General features: G+C 42.6%; 1 protein-coding gene across 9 annotated transcripts in view; it reads left to right on the top strand.

Moving 5' to 3' along the window:
- Window positions 1-488: 488 nt before the first annotated feature.
- Window positions 489-18,279, top strand: part of SMARCAL1 (SNF2 related chromatin remodeling annealing helicase 1) — a 40,349-nt gene continuing 22,558 nt past the window's right edge. For 2 of the 9 annotated variants that reach the window (XM_082238236.1, XM_082238228.1), the window contains exons 1-9: window positions 604-974; window positions 2,319-2,413; window positions 4,002-4,939; window positions 7,128-7,178; window positions 7,862-8,122; window positions 9,624-9,674; window positions 12,514-12,697; window positions 14,409-14,559; window positions 16,971-17,129. In XM_082238236.1, coding sequence (XP_082094362.1) covers window positions 4,039-4,939; window positions 7,128-7,178; window positions 7,862-8,122; window positions 9,624-9,674; window positions 12,514-12,697; window positions 14,409-14,559; window positions 16,971-17,129 — 1,758 coding nt within the window. In that variant the 5' untranslated portion in view covers window positions 604-974; window positions 2,319-2,413; window positions 4,002-4,038. The other 7 variants (XM_082238231.1, XM_082238229.1, XM_082238230.1 and 4 more) reach the window with 7 other exon arrangements.

The following is an 18,279-nucleotide window of genomic DNA, read 5'->3' as shown; positions in this document are numbered from 1 at the left end:
ACACTAAAGTTCCTTAAAGAAGGCCGATGACTTTTCAAACATTTTACTAAGGAGGGTTTTTTTTTAAAGTGTGCTTTTAGAAGGGCATATCTTACCCATGAGTGACCAACTTCTATGGACAAATATTTAGACCCCTTTATCCGCAGAGGGGAGAAAAAAGTTCCCTGCAGCAGCCCAATCCTGTCCACGTTTACTCGGAAGTAAACCCCACTTACTTTAACGGAACTTTATTGAAAGTAGGCGTGTAGAGGAATTGCAGCCATAGGCTGTATTAATCCTAAACGCTTACGCACTTACTAAGGAATAAGCCCCATTGACTACAGGGCGACTTAATTCAGAGCAGCCTTGCCCAGGATTGTGCTATACGTAATAAGAGCTAAACGGAGGTAGTTTCAAGCCGCGGAGCTCGCAGGAAACGAACGTGGCTTGAGTGGATGGGAGACTTCATTTCCCATGGTGCACCGAGGCTAGTTTCTCTAGACCACGGTTCCCACGAGGCAAGGCGGGAGCGGAGCGGCGCGTTGCCTGATGGGAGTTGTAGTCAAGAGCGGGGAGGCGTTAAAAGGCCTTTTAGGCTGCCGTCGGAGTTTGGGTAATGATGAAATCCGACGGGGACGTTTCCCAAGAACTGAGTTTGCTTTGGGCTTTGTGGGCAAAAAGAAACATGGCTTGCATTGGACGGAGCGGCTGAGCGACAGCTTAGGGGAAGAGGGGCGGGGGTGGATAAACAGCATTTGGGGAAAGGGAGAAGATGTGGATGTAGGAGTTTGGGGCGGGAGTTTTGGTCGAGGCAGAGAGAGAGAGAGAGAGAGAGAGAGAGAGAGAGAGAGAGAGGAGCAGAGGGGCTGGGAGCCCTTCGGCGGGTCTTAGAGCATTGGGGTGGCGCCCCATTTTGTGAGTGAGAAGCATGAAGAGCCCCGCGGGGAATTGAAGAGGATCGGGCAGTGGTCAGAGAGTAAACCCCACTTTGGACGGTAGGAAAACCAAGCGAGGATCTCGCGGCCTCTTAAGCACCTGGCAGAAATCTCTTGTCCAAGAAAAGTGCATGCCACAATAATCCACAATACCCTTTCCAGAGAAGGGGCTGTCCCAAGTCTCTTGCAGCAACAACAGCAGGAGAGTGCTGTGGCACTTTAAAGGCTAACAAATCTGCACTGGACTTTTAGTTGTTATTAGCTGCAATAGTTTATCACAGCTGCTCCTCTTTGGAATGAGTTGTTGGGTTGGGTGGCTGAAGTCTTAAGAGGTTCAGAACTCGTTTCTGCCTGAGCCCACTAGCAGGCGTGACCAGCTGGTATTTGTGTCAAGGTGGTATTTGTGTCAAGGTGGTATTTGTGTCAAGAAGCTCTGCGCTTCAGTGGGTGAAATGTTTTGACTTTTAAAGCCTTCTGACTTAGACTGGAGACAGATGTTCTGTTTTTTTTCCAGAAAGCCGAAGTGGCTTGAAAGAGGGATGTCAGCTAAGAACTATTGGATGTCAGTAGCATTAGCATTGGCTTTTTTTCAGTTGGAGCCTCTCAGGTGGGTGCCATTGCCATTCTAAGAGAACGAGGGAGGTGTTCATGGTGAATTTTGGCATCTCTTAGCACTGATTACGGGACGTGGGTGGTGCTGTGGGTTAAACCTCAGAGCCTAGGACTTGCCAATCAGAAGGTTGGCGGTTCGAATCCCCGCGATGGGGTGAGCTCCCGTTGCTCTGTCCCAGCTCCTGCCAACCTAGCAGTTTGAAAGCACATCAAAGTGCAAGTAGATAAATAGGTACCGCTCCGGCGGGAAGGTAAAACGGTGTTTCTGTGCACTGCTCTGGTTCACCAGAAGCGGCTTAGTCATGCTGGCCACATGACCCAGAAGCTGTCTGCAGACAAACGCCGGCTCCCTCGGCCAATAAAGCGAGATGAGCACCGCAACCCCAGAGTAGGTCACGACTGGGTCAGCACTGATTAGCTAAAAGGTCGTACCTTGCGAAAACCCTGTTTGTGTCACCTGAATTGGATACTTTGTTGTTCTTATCTGTAAAAAGTTGTAGATAGCACTTTTGGGGTTGGCTATCTGAAGTTGATGGTGGTGAATGGTGGGAAGCCACCTACAGTAAACTTTGCTTCTATTTGAGGCAGCCATCAGTGTTTCCAGTGCCTTTTGTCTCTAGCTTAGTCTTGTTGTCTCTAGTCTAATCCATCTAGAGCTATTGTTTAAGAAGCACCTGGATCACAAGTGCTTCTCCTGTTGTTGTATCTTGTTTGGCACTTTAGGAAAGAGGTTTGGTTCATATCCCCCCTTTTTGAATTTGTTTCAATCTGTGAAAACCTTTTTCTTTAAAGGGCTGCATGATTTGATTTGGCATCTGAACAGATTGTGTGAAGAGGTTTACCACGTATCCAAATGATGTCTCATTTCAATTGTTGTGTGTGGAAAGGTATGCAGTATTGATGGGGATGCTGGGAAATTTACATGCCAGGTCATTGTGAGAGATAATCCAGATTAGGTTGGCCAAGGGAAAATCAACGAGGTCTGGCACAAAACCAATCACAACATTGTATGACTCAGCCCAGCATTTGGAGATAGAATTTAAGTAACTGTGCAAAGGATAACCAAGTACTTGAAACAAAACTTGGCAAGCACACACCTTACTTGTTTGAGCAGAAGAGGTAGAAACAACATGCTTATTGAATTACCTGGTTGGTGTGATTTCTGCCCATATTGTTTTCTGCTGAACATTATGAATGAATAATTCCCTTTCTTCACCTGGTATAAGTTTCAATATGCTAGTGTAGTACTCACACCTGTTCATGTACATGACCAGTGTAGGTGACAGTTTAGGTTCATGTTTAGGCTTGCAGACCTCATGTGTCAGACTCCTTAAATTAGTGTTAAGATGCATCCCAGTGCTTGATTTCTATCATGGGAGTTCTAGTCTGCTCAGAAGTAAAATGTTCAGAACTAGGGGCCTTTTTCCTAATCTAAGATTCATGTGAAAAAGATAGTTGCGTTACTCAGGTTAGGCCAGATGTAATTATATCAGTTGTACCTGCAAGATGTGTTAAAATACAGATACATTTGAGTCCATCTTGGGCCCTTGGAATAGGAAAGGGAAGAAATGGAAATATATGATAAAATCTCTTGAAATAGCTAAGTACCGTATTTTTCCATCTATAAGATGCCCCCATGTATAAGGCGCCCCTTATTTTTGCGACAACAACCAATCGCCAGTCTACCCTCGGCACTATCTGTGTATAAGACGCCCCCTATTTAACATTATTTTTCAGGGGAAAAACCTAGTCTTATACATGGAAAAATACGGTATATCCTGTGTGTGTAGCTAAAAATTAAGTGGTCTTTGGTGGAACAAAAATGTTTAATTACTTTTAGATTAATTGATTAAAATCCCCTCTTTTCAATCCTTTAGCAAGATTTCCCTAATTGATCTGTAGAGTTTTTTTGTTTGTTTGTTTTGTTAAAACAAAACGCCAACAACTGAGTTGGTTAGAACATGGTGCTGATAACACCAAGGTTGCAGTTTGATCCCCATATGGGACAGCTGCATATTCCAACTCTACAATTCTATGATTTATTATTTATTTCCTGCATTTATTCCCTCTCTTTCCTCCAGGAAGCTCAAGGCATTTTACATTGTTCTCCTCCCCTTCATTTTATCCCCACAACAACCCTGAGAGATAGATTAGGTTGAGTGTAATGACTTGCTCGATATCACAGAGGGAATATGGACTCTGGTCTCCCTGTTTCTAGTCCAGCACTTTTCTTACTATGACATACTGACTGTTTAATACAAGAATTTATAAATATAGCAGATGGCAGGCACTTTCTGGGAAGAGGCACCTCCCATTTCTCTCACAAGCAAGAAGGGAATGACTCTTCTATGATTAGGTCTAGTATAATAACACACACACATATTATCTAAAAGCCGCAAAATTTTTATTTCAGTGCAAATTTTAAACTTACCAGCCAGCTATAACTCCTTTGTTTTCCCCCACCCCCATCTCCAGGCAGTTATATAGACTTCCAGTGACTTCTTAACAGAAGATGTCATCTGGGCTCACAGAAGAACAGAAAAGGAAGATTGAGGAGAATAGGAAGAAGGCTTTGGCAAGGAGAGCAGAACGACTAGCAGCTCAGCAGGGTGTCGTTGCTAAGAAGCTGCCTGACCTGCAGGCGCTTGCTAGCTGTCAAGGAAAACTGCAGCAGCCTTTGAAGAAGGAAAACCACCACACCAGCCATCACCTTCAGGTTTCTGGCAACCATGCGGTGCTGGGGAATCTTCAAGTGCCACACAGTGTCTGTAGCTCAGACCCCCAGGCACCCATTTTGTGTGGTGCCCAGCTGAGGGGTTGTTCAGAGGACTCCAGCCAAAATCTAGGCAGGCAGCTGAACAGTGCTAAGCAGCTCTCACCAGTGGGGAAAGACTCTCTGAGTCACCCTCATGGGCATTATTCTGGCCTGAGTGCTCAGGAGCAAGGTCAACCCATCCAGTGTAGTTCTGGCACATTGCAGCCACCAAAACATTGTGCAGAACCGCTTCAGTCTACATTAGACGCTAGTAGGACGCTTTGCAAAAATGAAGGCACCCCGATTGGGAAAATATCTCCCAGTGGCATTAAACATATGCCACCAGTGGACACCAGTGGCATTGTCACCAGTGACAGTGAAATGCAGGCAAGTGCCAGAAATCCAGCCTGCGAACCCATTGCTGAAAAAGAAGGTAGTAGCACGCTGCTGTTCTATGGCACAAAAAACCTAACTCTTGTCAGTCAACGGAAACTGCCCGTTTCGGAGGACACCGGCAACGTAGCTGAGACACAGAAAAAAGCGCATGATGGCCTCAGAGGGAAATGTGTCAAGCACTCTGATGACCGTTTCCGGGTTGAAATAGGATATAATGCCAAGCTGATTGAACTGTTCAGGAGTTTGCCAAGCAAAAAATACGGTAAGGCGACTGATTATTTCCTGTGCCTCTTGGGGTTGTGCTAGATCTTGTGGATAATGCAGAATTGCCTTTATTTGTATGTTCTGTCTCTCTTAAAAACAGCAAGGACCCTAGCCCTCGTGTGTGTGAGGAAGAACCTGAATGAACTGCAAGAATCAGGGAGACGTGAGGTTAGGGTGGGCTTCTGAAGTAACATCTGAATCCAGGAGCATGTAGAGTGGGGCTCCCATAACCTTTGAGAGGTCTCTAGTCTCTGTAGGCCCATTGCTTCTCAGTTTCTCATGTGGTACTTATCTGGTCCTGATACTCCTTTAGACAACCCCCCACTCCCAATAGTGGAGTAGAGAAGAGTGGAGCTGGAACTTATTGTCCCTCTCCTTGCATGCTGAGTGAGAAAAGAACACAGGGGTTCAAGCTGGGAAGACAGCCTTTTCACCTTATCTGCCCCTTTCTCCAACGTTTTCTTCACTCAAGGGGACAGGTCGCAAATGGTGGTGGAGGAGGAAGCAGGAGCGCCTTCAGATAATGGGTATGATCCCAGACTATTCCATCAGGATAGAGTTTTGGGAGCCATAGAATCCTGGGTTCAGTTCCAGTCTAGGCCGCAGAGCTCTGCAGGTTCCTTAATGGGTTTCTTTCCCTAGAAAGTTCAAGGCATTTTTATTTCAACTGGCTTGTAATGTGTGACACCTAGTTTTATTGCTGCCAGTTTTGATGTGTAATATTGTTTACCCCTGCTGCTGCTGTCAGGTTATTGGTGTGCGTGTATGCGTTGAGTATTGATCGTATTGTATGTTCTTTGTAATCCTTTTAGAAATGGTTTGTCAGTTGTACTTGTATTGATTATATAACAATTTTCTTTTATTATGTTGTACAGTGCCCCGAGAACATCTAGTAGAAGAGCAAGTTATTATTTACTTATTTTTGGGTTCTGCCTGACGAAGTCATGCTTGGAACAGATCCACTGTAATAAACATAAATGGCTAACTTATATTCCAGTGGGTCTACTCATAGTATGAGTTTGTTGGATAGCAGACTTGCCTTGGTGAGAGGCAGGGAGGGCAACCTTTTACTGCTTTTCACAAGCAGTAAAATGTCTTGCGCCAACCCTGATTAGAACTACTGTTTGAACATGAAAGAGAAATTGTTTCCCATTGCATTTGAAATCCCAGATCTTCTTTGGCTGTCACAGGCACGCATAGGCTATCATTCTGTGCTGCGTTGTGCACATGTTAAGTCTCCTTGGTGGTCTTGGCCTGCTGTAGTTCTGCTACAATTGTTTCCGCATGCAGAATCCCATGTATATCCTACCTCATGCTCCACATATGGTTCTCAGCCTGACCTGATCCTCCACATGTCAGCACTGCCAATGGGGCCAAAAAAATGAAACTTCTCAGTGGTGGTGTCAAGGATAGAACTTTGGGGCAGAGGTCCAGGATCTGACTCAGTAGAATGAGCAGGAGGGACTCAAAATGCAGCAAGACTAGCCTTCTCACAATTTGCAATAAGTGAAGTAATACAATGGTACCGTGGTTCTTAAACTTAATCCATTCTGGAAGTCTGTTCCAAAACCAAGGCACGCTTTCCCATAGAAAGCAATGCAAAATGGATTAATCCATTCCAGACTTTTAAAAACAACCCCTAAAACAGCAATTTAACATGAATTTTACTATCCAACAAGATCATTGATCCATAAAATGAAAGCAATAAACAATGTACTGCAGTCACACAATCAATCGGTAGCTGCACTGGTGACACAGTCACAAAAACAACAAAAAAGGAGCCACAAAAATGCAAAATAAATAGCAAAAACAGACAGCCCTCAGTGTAACACTCAAAATGGAAGTGTAACACTCAAAACGGAGCATGTTCGGCATCTGAAAAAAGTTTGCAAAGTGGAACACTTTCAGGTTTGCAGTGTTTGGGTTCCAAGTTGTTTGAGTACCAAGGCATTTGAGAATCAAGGTACCACTGTATACATCGCCATCTAAACAGGAGTTTCCCAGTCAGGCCATTAAGTCCTGGGGGTTAAATCACTTGACTGGACCAGTGGAAGTGCTGCATAGTGCAACATGTGCTGCTATGCTAGTGTTGGAATTATGTGCGCAGGTGCGACTTGCCATTTCTGAATACATTAACAGAGCCATTTCTTCTCCAAAACGACTCTCTAAATCCTGCTTTGTTTTAGATCCTGCAACAAAGATGTGGAACTTCAGTCTGGAAGACTATAGCCATCTCAGTAAGTCATAAGAGAATTGACATGCATGTTGGGTACAGAATGAGTCAGCACAAAATCTGGGCCACAGAGCCTATGGCTTCTTTCTTAATATGATTTGCTTAATTCATAGCAGAGAAAAAGTAGTTTATATTCAAAATTTGGGCTCTAGATGTACAACAAGTGCATTATTATACTAAGTGCATTATTCAAAGCTAGTCCTACGCACAGTAGACCCACTGAAATTAATGGGCATTACTAACTTAGATTCCTTAATTTCAATGGATCCACTCAGAGTAGGATTTAGATAAGTACAACCCTAGATCTTTCTCATAAAAGAGTTGTTCAAGAGCTGTTTGAAGAAAATTATTATTTCGAAAAGAAAAACATTGTTTACTAGAGTGCAGTTTGGGATTATTATTTTTTAAAGAAGTTTTTGTAGCACATCCGTAATTGAAATTTCAGAATGTCAGCAAAGTCTTTGCTCTCCAAGTGTAACTCAACTCTCAGAGGGAACAGTCCCTGCTGAGTTAGGAGTAGGGAGAATAACTGAATGTCTTCTGCTCTGCTTTTCTTCCGCATTTGAAAGTCTCTGGTGCTTTTTCTCTCAGCTGTCTTCGATTTTCTGCTTTCCACAGGCAGTTGATTCCCGCCGTCCCATTATCCATTTGTTCTTTTTTTCTTTGGTCAACCTGTTTTCTCTATAGTGGAACAAGCAGAGCAACTTCCCTCTGTGACTTTGACACCTCTGGAAGGAATGAAAGCAACCTCGCGGGCCACTGAGTCATCTTCTGTTGGTAGAAGTCCTCCACTGAGGTCCCTCTTGCAGACGTGCAGTGGCTGGCAGAAACCATTGGCAACCATCAGAGGGAAATGTGTGCTGATTTCATACTCTCGGTTCGAAGTAGACATTGGCTATGCTGACAGCGCCATAGGGGTGTTCAAGCAGTTGAATTCCAGGAATTATGGTGAGTGATCTAAGCTGATGCCTTCACTTCACCAGTGTAGCCATGGTCGCTGAAGCTTGCACCTTGTCTTTCCAGGTGCTATTTTTCCTCTTATTACCTTCCCTACATAATTTGTCTCATGTACCGCTTGTAATAAAAGCAGGGAGCTAGCAGACATAGATACAGGATTGAATTAAAGCCATATGAAAGTATTAGGCAAGACATGTCAAATAGAGTATATTTTATACATGAATTATTTTTTAAAAATATATATTTTGTTGAAATCTGGTTGCTTTTTATGCAGTTCCTTTGGCTGTTTTTGATTAATTGTGTTTTGTTACATTTATTCATAAGTCATTTTTAGTTTAATTGCAATGAAAATATAAAAAGCAAAGAACCAGGAGTTCTTAGGTTGATGGCATTTTCAAATAGCATGTTTGTATGTGGCCTCATTTACTCATCTTTAATCTTGGTTGTTGATGCCAGTGTTTTAAAGCCCTACCTTTGTGATCAGGTCAGCATCCAGGTTCCTTCTCTGTATCTCCTATGTACAAAACTGAGGGATGAGAAATGGGGCTTTTTTGGTCATGGTGCTGTGACTGTCAAATGCCCTGTCTCCCAAGGGAAGCCTGCTTGTCTTAGTATCTACTTTATTTGGAGAGGACTGTTTTGCATGATGGTTTAGCATAACAAGGGTGAGACAGAGCTAGCCCAGATTCCACCACCCCTTTCTTATCTGGCCCAGCTACAAGGCGATCAGAAGTTTCTGTTTCTGTTTTTGATTAGCCACAGCTTAGTATGTTGCCCATACCCTAAAATACAGTGGTACCTTGGTACTCAAACAGCTTGGCTTCTGAACAAATCGGCTCCCGAAAGCTGCAAACCCGTGAGTGTTTCGGTTTGTGAATTCTATTTGGAAGCCGAACGTCCGACGTGGCTTCTGCAGCTTCTGATTGAGTGCAGGAAGCTCCTGCAGCCAATTGGAAGCTGTGCCTTGGTTTTCTAACCATTTCGGGAGTCGAATGGACTCCCAGAACGGATTAAGTTCAAGAACCAAGGTACCCCTGTATGCTTATTTTTAAATACATTTAGTCGAGATCTTCAAACTGATTTATGAAGTTGCCCCGCACCATTAAAACATTTTTTTTAAAGTCAGGACAAGAATTGTAAGTTGTACTAAAATTTATCCAAATGTGCAAAATATGCATATAAAATAGAACAAGGACTATGTAATAATAACACGAAGTGGGGGGGGGGGTGACAGCCGAATGCATATAGACAAGCATTGTCCAGTTGTCAAAGTGAAAAATGAATCATCCTGTAAATAACAGGATATCAAATATTACACACAGTGAATATGGAGGACAGAAAAAAGAAATTTGGCATTGTAACCGATTTAAAATAATCCACCTGCTTAGTTGTCACGAACAATTTGATGCTGGTGAATATATTCTTGATTGCTAGAATTTCATATAAGGTTGATGCACTTCGTACTTGCTTATTTCCATTTTATGACTTACAGATATGAAGACTAGAAAATGGAATTTTCTCCTGGAGGACTATCTAAGACTAAGTAAGAAGCTGCCACTCAGCAGGTTTTATTCTTTTGGAGGGGGGTTACTCACTTAAAACTAGGTTCTTAGAAACGGTCTCTTAAAGGTACTTGACATGGTCACGAGTTTCACTTTTGCCTCTTCTGATGCTTTGCAATGGGGATAATGCACTCACATTGAAACTTACTGACTGTGTGAAAAGTAGACATGTTTATTAGTATTTGCAGCCTAATCTTTTGAGTATCTTCTACATTTGGAAAGGAGAATCTGTGGTCCTCCAGATGCTGCTGGCCTCCAACTCCCAATCAGCTCTAACCAACAAAGTCAGCAGTCAGGGATAGCAACATCTAGAGGGCCACAGTTTCCCCATCCTTTTTGCACACCTTCAGTACTGAAGGCAGTTGCATCTAGTAGAGCAGCTGTTGCTCCTCTGTAGTAGCTTTCATGGGTAATTTGGTGCAGATTTATTCAGAGGTAGGAAAACTTCCATCCTCTTTGCTTGGGGTGAATGTGTTTGTGTGTATTTTAAAGCCATCCTATCAGGGTTTTCTCCTGGCCCAGAAAGATAGGAAGCTGTGCATCATCCTAAAACAAGTCTGGAAACAGAGAATGCAGTCAGATATTTCCTGTACCTTCGGACAAATGTTCAATTTCTTAATGGATTAGTTGCAAGGAAATAGCAAGCAGGCCTTTGTAGATGGTCTCTTAGATGCTCTCAGCTCTGGTCTAAAAATCCAAGGCTCTACAGTGTGTGAATGAAGTAGCTGGCTCCATGCAAACGGAGGCCTGCAAAATAGTGTGCCATCATGAAGGGTGCATTGCTTGGGTAACTGAGGGTGGGTGAGATTGCTTGGTGGGGGGCTGAATTCAACACTGCACTCTACCCCTGCTCACTATCTCCTGAACAGCTTCTCTGCAATTACTTAGTTATTTATTTTTTCTATATGTCTCTGTGCATGTTGCTGGATTGTGCTGTGGAATGGGGGTGTGAAATGCCTATCTGGGCAGTCTTTATCTTTTATTTATCTTTTATTAAACCAGCTAGGGGTACAAATACAGAAGCTGGATTCCATGTGCATGGCTCTTAGTTTCGTTAGTACTACTGTCACAAGGAGTCTTCAATCCCCTAATATGGACTTTTCTACCATAGCACAATTTCCTTTAAAAAAAGGATCTTGCTCCTTGTATCTTAACAGTTTCACCTGTTTACACACTTGCTCAGCTGTCTTAAGATAAAAGGTCACTTGGGGACAAAGGAACCGGGGGAAACGTTTTTTGGATGAATCACTCAAACTACTGAGACATCCTGATTTTCCAAGTTTGTCTGCAAAACAGCAGCGATGGCATAATTGCAGCAATTTGCTAGTTTATAATTCCAGCAAGTAACTTTCTGAGCGTGACAACAGTGCAGGACTCTGTTTCAGCAGGGAGAGGTTTCTTTCCTTGCTGGAGGAGCACAGATTAAACCAAAGGGTGCATACTGAATAGCCTATCCTACAAGCACAAATAGAAATTCTTTCACATATTTATATGCTTTCAGAATGAAGGATTTTGCCTGGGTAGCAGGGGTCTAATCTGCTGCCTCCGTTCTAGAGATAACCGAAATTAACTGTAGTTTGCAGTCAATACCCAGGCTCTTATAACGCGAGTGCAAATCTGAGTCTGCTGAGTGTTTTGTTTTCACTGTCAGAATTATGTTCCAGTCTGTTGATTTCCATATTTTAGTGATTTTAGTTTTCTTTGAAAGGAAAGGCTGCTTGCAGGATTTTGTGTCTTTTTATTTGTTGCAGTGTCTAATACATCATGGCAACATTTTGATTGCTGTGTCAAGAAAAAAATTAGTGTCATTGCTAGTTTAAGATGAACAGACAGTGCTTAATCCAGAGTCATTATATTCAGCATTTTTGAAATGAATCATTTCGTCATTTTATTTTTAGAAGAGGAATCATTTTAAGATATATAAACACTTGGTAATTCTCACTATTGTCCACTCCTGATATGATTCTGCTTTAAAAAAAAAATGTCTGAGAAGACGGTGGGAAGCAAAGGATGTAGGGGACTCTTTCTAGTAGTGGGTTGCAGACTGAGATACTAGTGAATTATATTTCAGACTATTTCACTTTAGTACTGTGTTCAGGTCAAATAATTAGCTATATAGGTGTTTCGTAATATTTTTCTCTCTTTCACACTTGTGCGTGCAGTTCCGCACAAGTGAAAAGTAATTATGAAGTTTGGTGCTCTGCATGGAGTTCAACATTATAGCGGGAGCCATTTTAGAAAACTGAAAGTTTCCAGTCCTTATTCATGTGAAATTATGGGCAATGACCTGTTAAATCTCAGTAGTCGGTGGAATGGATCAATAAGATTTCCAGTGATCGGTGTGTGCAGATTCAATAGCATAACTTTTCTGCTTGCCAGAAAAATAATAAACTATGCAAACTAAGCAAAGCTGTGCAAACATGCTTGATTTGCATAACAAACAACTTTGTTTTGTTATAGAACTTGCCAAAATAAACCTGAGCATTTTCTGAAAGTACTGCATCACTTTCTTTCTTTTCCTAGCTCTCTGTTTATATTATGTACTTGTACATGTGTCTATGCACCTTGCTTAGATTGGCACAATTGTCAATTCTTTATTGGCTGATCGACTGCAATAAAGCATTTGATTAAAGAAGTCATTCTTGGGAAAAGTTGTCTTTTTCTGTCTCAAAATGAAAGAACCATAAAATATGTAAGTAAACGTGCAAAGGAGGGTGGTCTAGGACTCTGCATCTGTTTGTGTGCTTGTTCAAACTTAAGTGAAGGTTGTTTACAAATGCTCCTAGGGACACAAATCCTTCTTGTGTATGTTCCTTTTAGTTGAACTGTTAAGGAGCCTTCCAGCAGTGGAAGTGGAGCCATTGCCTAAGCCAGTAATACAAGCCTTTGCTGCTCAGTTTGAGAAGTCTGCCTCGAAGGTTCCTGATATTCCAGAAGCAGACCTTTCAGGACTGGATCCTAAACTTGTGACCAGCCTCATGCCATTTCAGAGAGAAGGTGTGAAGTAAGTCAAGCCCTGGGTCTTCTGAAAAACACACACCATTTATTTAAAATGTTGGCACTTGTATTTAGTTTGAGAGTTGTTCTCCATCGCTCCCCCACTTCCTTTGCTTTCTTGCTTTGCCAACACAATCTGGAAGAAGTAACTTGTATTTCTTGCTGTTGGACCCACATTGGCCCAACGGGGAGGCAGGGACTTCCAGGGATCCATAAAACGACACATGCACACACACACACACACACACACACACACACACACAAGCCGTGAATGGCTGGTTTCCCCCTTGCTAATTCACCCCTGCTTTTATTACTTGAAGAGGATCCTTTGAGATATCGAAAGCTGACATTCTCAGGGAACGGACTCCTGTACCAGGAATGTGTGGAAGGCACATAACCTTGATTGCTAACTATTCTTGCTAGCTCCTCCTTCCCCCGTGTAGGGAGAACAGAGTCTGCTTCCTTTTCCACTCCTTGAGAAACAGGCTTACTAGAAACTGCAGTTGGGATCTTTTTCAAGGCACAAAGTAGTGGACTCATTTGAGGCAAAGGCTTCTGCTAATCAGCTTGACATATATTTACAAGCTGTGGCTAGACTACAGTTCTCATCATCCCTGACTGCTGGTCCTGCTAGCTAGGCATGGTGGAAGTTGTAGTCCAACAACAGCTGGGGACCCAAGTTTGAGAAACACTGATTGAGATGGAAGCTGTATTTCTGCTTGAATTAGAAGAATCTGGGATAAGAAAGTGGGTTTTTTTGGGGGGGTTTCTGGTATTTAACTTGCAACTAGATTATAGAACAGGGAGCAGGGAGCTGTGGCCCTTCAGATGTTGCTGGGATACAATCCCCATTATCCTTGAAGACTGGTGATGCTGGATGGGGATGGTATGAGTTGGAGTCAGCAACATCTGGAGAACCACAAGTACCTCAACCTTGTCTTAGAATTGAAGGAATGGGTTTCCCAAACCCAAAAACTGACTGTGCAGTCAATCTGAAATGGGCCTCCAAAATCCCCATTTTTCCTCCTCCAAGGGAGCATTTCTAAAATGCATTAACTTGAGCTTTTCAAGCTCGGGAAGCTTGAGCTTGAGTCAATGTATAAACAGATAGCCAGCTGTATAAACAAGTGCTCAAAGCCCTCTCCTTTATCAGTCCGTGACGGCAATGGATGGCTTTGTCCATTCCAAAGTGGAACAGGGATGGCACATCTGGGTCTTATCTTACGCCCTGACCACACTGACGTACAGACCTTGTCAGCCACCTGGGAACGGCGCCAGGAGAGCTCTTAGAGTTGGTGACCTCTTGCTCCAAGATAAGAGCATAGGAATAGGAACAGGAACAACCTTTTATGGTCAAGAGTGCTGGAACAGGAACAACTGTTTATGTTCAGGGATGTCAACTTACGTGTATAAGCTGACATGGTTAGATTCCTGGGGAAGGGGGGAGAGGGTGCCTGGAGGATATATATACTGCATGAAATTTCTCTTTTCTTTGGACTTGCTGTGGACTGACCACACAAGTGCCTTCTGCTATCCGGAGAGCAGAATAAACTCTTTCTCTGAACCAAACCTCGGTGTCATTTGACTTCCTTTCTCCCTCCCGGGAGCAACGCAGACCCCACCAGTCGGTATAGTCTAATAAGGCTACTGAATAACTGAATTCACTGTGGAAATGGAAAAAATAACTCATTGGTCTCTTTCCCTCCCTTCTCTTTCAGTTTTGCAATTGCCAAAGAAGGTCGTTTGCTCCTTGCAGATGACATGGGCTTAGGGAAAACAATCCAGGCAATCTGCATTGCTGAATACTATCGAAAAGAGTGGCCTCTGCTGGTGGTCACTCCTTCTTCAGTGAGATATACATGGGCGGAGGTAATGCCTGCATTTTCTCAACTCCTTTTTAGTCTTCTGTCTTGCTTGTCTTTCACATTCTGAGAGAGCCACCGCAGTCATTGGTGCTGATGAAAAATGAGACAATGGGGGCAGAAAGGAATGGTTCTTCATGTTAGTCCTCAGCTTTGAGGAGTTACAGCAGTCCTGTCACTTGGCATCCCTCCTTCACTGTTGTTTGCGATTCTCATTCATAATTCCAAAAGGAGTCTTCAGAATGGAGATCATGGAGCTAAGAGCCCAGTTTAGGGGTGAAAATGGGCATATGGAAATTCATGGAGATTCTTTAGTCTCTTAGACTATTGCATAAAACTCTTTACCTGCCAAATGCAGGGAGAACACTTATTTCCATCTTTCTTTATGAAAAGAGCAGCACAGGGATTCTGTTCAAATAGTTGCCCTGGCCTACTTTGTCTTGAAGTGGGTAGTAAAAGCCAGTGTGTGTTTTAATTTAAGAATAAATTGTGTTTGCATATTCAGTATATTTTTAAGCAGACTGATTTTGACCATTGCTTTGGATGTTTTGAGGCTTTTTTTTCAGATAGCTTCAGATAGCTGGGCTTAAATAGCTAAATATAATCATTTATAATCCTGGCAGGAGATAAGGATTGAGAAAGCCAACAGCTTTGTGAGATGCCTCTGGTCTGAGAATCAGGCTAATACTAATGTTCATTTATGATCTCATCATAGCTGTATTTATCTTAATAGTGAAATGAATAGAACAGAACAGGGCTGTTTGAGTGGAAAGACTGCTGCGCACCATAATCGGCGGAAGCCATAAAGTACAACCGCTGTTTGTGGGTGAGCACCATAGCCAAGCCAACTGGACTGCAACTTCTTCAGGGACCTTGACAGGCTGGGCTCCAGCATGCTTTGTGCTTAAAATTCACCTGCCTGTGAATGTGTCCACCCACAACTTCGCTCCCTGTTCTGTCATTATGAGATAGGTGTCTCATGGGGGGCAACATTCCTAGCATGACACCCATCCAGATGTCAGCCTAGCTCTCTGTGAAGTGCTCATCCTTGTGGTTGTACCACCTCAGACTGCAGAGATGGATCACATAACAGACTGCTTTGAAAGAAAGGAAAGGGGGAAAGACTGTTTCCTCTGAAACAAGGCTAAGTTGGGAATGCTCTAGTTTTCTTGTATGCTGGGGTTTGATTTTTTACGGATGAACTCGTACTTGCAGTCCAATGTCCCTTCAGCCCAAGCACAGACTGACCACTTCATTGAAAATTCGGTTTCTGCAAGGAACATAATAGGGCGGGTGGATACCTTTTTATTTAGATACTTTCTTTTGGGGGTAGGGTGGGATCTGGAATTGAGTCCCCAATTGGGAAAGGCCTTAGCTCAGTGGCAGAGCATCTTCTTTGATGCAGAACGTTCCAGGTTCAATCCCCTGCAACTCCAGGTAGGGCTGGGAGGGAACCACTCTTGGAACTATGGTGAGTTCCTGCCAACCAGTGGGTGCAATAGGGAGCTAGATAGATCAATGATCTGACTTGGTATAAGCAAAAGAAAACAGATTGCTGTAAGTCAAACACATGTTTCTTGGCACAAATGGCAACAGAATACCTTTCAGGTATCTTTCAGGTCCAGCCAATTAACTTTGTGTGCTATTATAACGGAGATACAGTAGGATTTGGCATTAGGATCAGGGAAGATTTTTTTTCTCCCAGTGAGGCTTGTATGATTACAAGATTGGTAAGCAATAATTATTCATGTGCTTTATTATCTCAAGCGATTATATTACAGCAATAGTAGCTTTTGGAGTATTTTTGATATAACTTTTATTGTATTAATGGAACTGATAATTTTAGCATAACCTTATGGTTTTAACATGTCTATAGACGGTATATTGAACAGATACTAATTATTGTTTCATGTGTTTGGCCTTAGCTGGAATATGCATAGACACTGATGAAGAATGTATTTGGTAACGGGTCTCCCGTCTGTTTTTGCTCATTAACATTTGATGCTGAATACACGACTTTTCACATAAATTGAATTTTAAAATCAGCCTTTTCGTGCACGTTTTGGTTTTCTTTTGCACGCCTTGTTTTTTTGTGCATTCTGACTTAGTATAAGGCAACTTCTTGTGTCTGTATTAGGCATATTACTTGAGATACAACGCAGGCTGACTAGTCCTTTGTGGAACTCATGTGAAAAACAGCAGATGCAATGTTTCCACAGAAAAACATTTCAAATGATGTGTGCTGGGGGGATGAATACAGTTAAGGATTGTATAGCACTTAGCAAACTTTTCAAAAAGTGCCGTATGAGCGGTGTCAACTGTTTTTGAAAGGTGGCTGTAAGCTTTAGGCCATTTAGATATAAAAATAATTTTTTCAGCTCACGTCGTTTTCTGTCTTCGTTCTTTTCGCTGCTTGAGGCTTTCCACAGGTGGCTTCCTTCCTTGAGCCCAGATGCCATCAGTGTCATAGCAACGGGCAAGGACTGCCTGTCGGCAAGATTGATAAACGTTGTCAGTTTTGACCTTCTCAGCAAGATGGAGAAGCAACTCAAAACCACCTTCCGAGTTGTGATTGTTGTAAGTAGGGCATCCTGTTGGGGGAGGCAGGTGGCACAGTTTCCCTGGGCCAGAAAAAGACAGAGATGGGGGACATGTTCACTGCAGGTGTGAGGGCATATTAGATGGTCTCAAGACATGGAAGGCTCTTAAGCTGTAAATAAAGCTTGTCTGAATTGAAAGTTGGTTCATGTTATGCTGCCATTTGCACAGTATGAAATTAGAAGTGGCTGCTTTTCTAATGCTTTCTAATAGCGACTGTGTCCTCTTAATTGCCATTTCATTTTACACTGTTCAGCAATTATAGCATACGTTTGCTTCCAAAATGTATTGTTTAGGGCACCACTTAGTTGCAAGAGATTCTCCCTGTATTTCTGGAAATGTGGATGTCCTTGTCTGCTCTAAAGGGTGACCAAGAGCTCTCCTGTTACCTTTCTGATTCCCTGTATTTAAAGTAATGAGCAGCTTTTCAGGGCCAAGGAATGGGACCTGGAAACCCTACTTTCCAATCTCATCATTTATGTGTCCATCTCATGGTCCAGAAGGACCAACTCATGCCAAGTTCTGATTTGTTTTTTGTTTTGAGGTTTTAGGACAAGCTGTCATCACGATTTTCTCATGCCTTTCTGCGCAACAATGAGTTCTAAGGGACTTGATTATTTTTAATGAAATACTTTCTCCTGATTGCAGTAAGACCTTACTGAAGACTCCGGTGACCACGTACTGTTTACCACTGCCTGGGGAAATTTGACCTTTTAGTTTCTAGTATTTGTACATGCAATTGGCTGGGGCAACCCAGTCAGATGGAAATAAAAAATAAAATAATAAAAATAAAAATAAAAATAAAACTAAATAAAGGCAGTGGCCTGGTAGTTCTAAACTATGAATCAGCATTATGGGAACAAACTGTGGAGAGCCTTGGCCTTATGTGTTCCTCCCCCCACCTCACTTGATGGACACAGGGAGAAGATTGAAAACTTCTCTCTTTTGGTTTCTGAGTAAACTAGAGATTCAATGTATGACCAAACTCAGAATCTGACATATATTCCAAGCATGGTCAGTTTAAACAAACCATGGTCAAACTGTGGTTTTGAATCCTGATTTGCTAGCTAACACAGTTAGAATAAACCAAAGCCAAGCCATCGTTTTCCCAGAACAGACATTTTCCTAA

The sequence above is a fragment of the Podarcis vaucheri genome (assembly GCF_965113315.1).
Source record: "Podarcis vaucheri genome assembly, chromosome: 1".
Taxonomy (NCBI): Eukaryota; Metazoa; Chordata; class Lepidosauria; order Squamata; family Lacertidae; genus Podarcis; species Podarcis vaucheri.
Note: the sequence above shows the minus strand (reverse complement) of the source record. Positions and strands in the feature narration are given on the sequence as shown.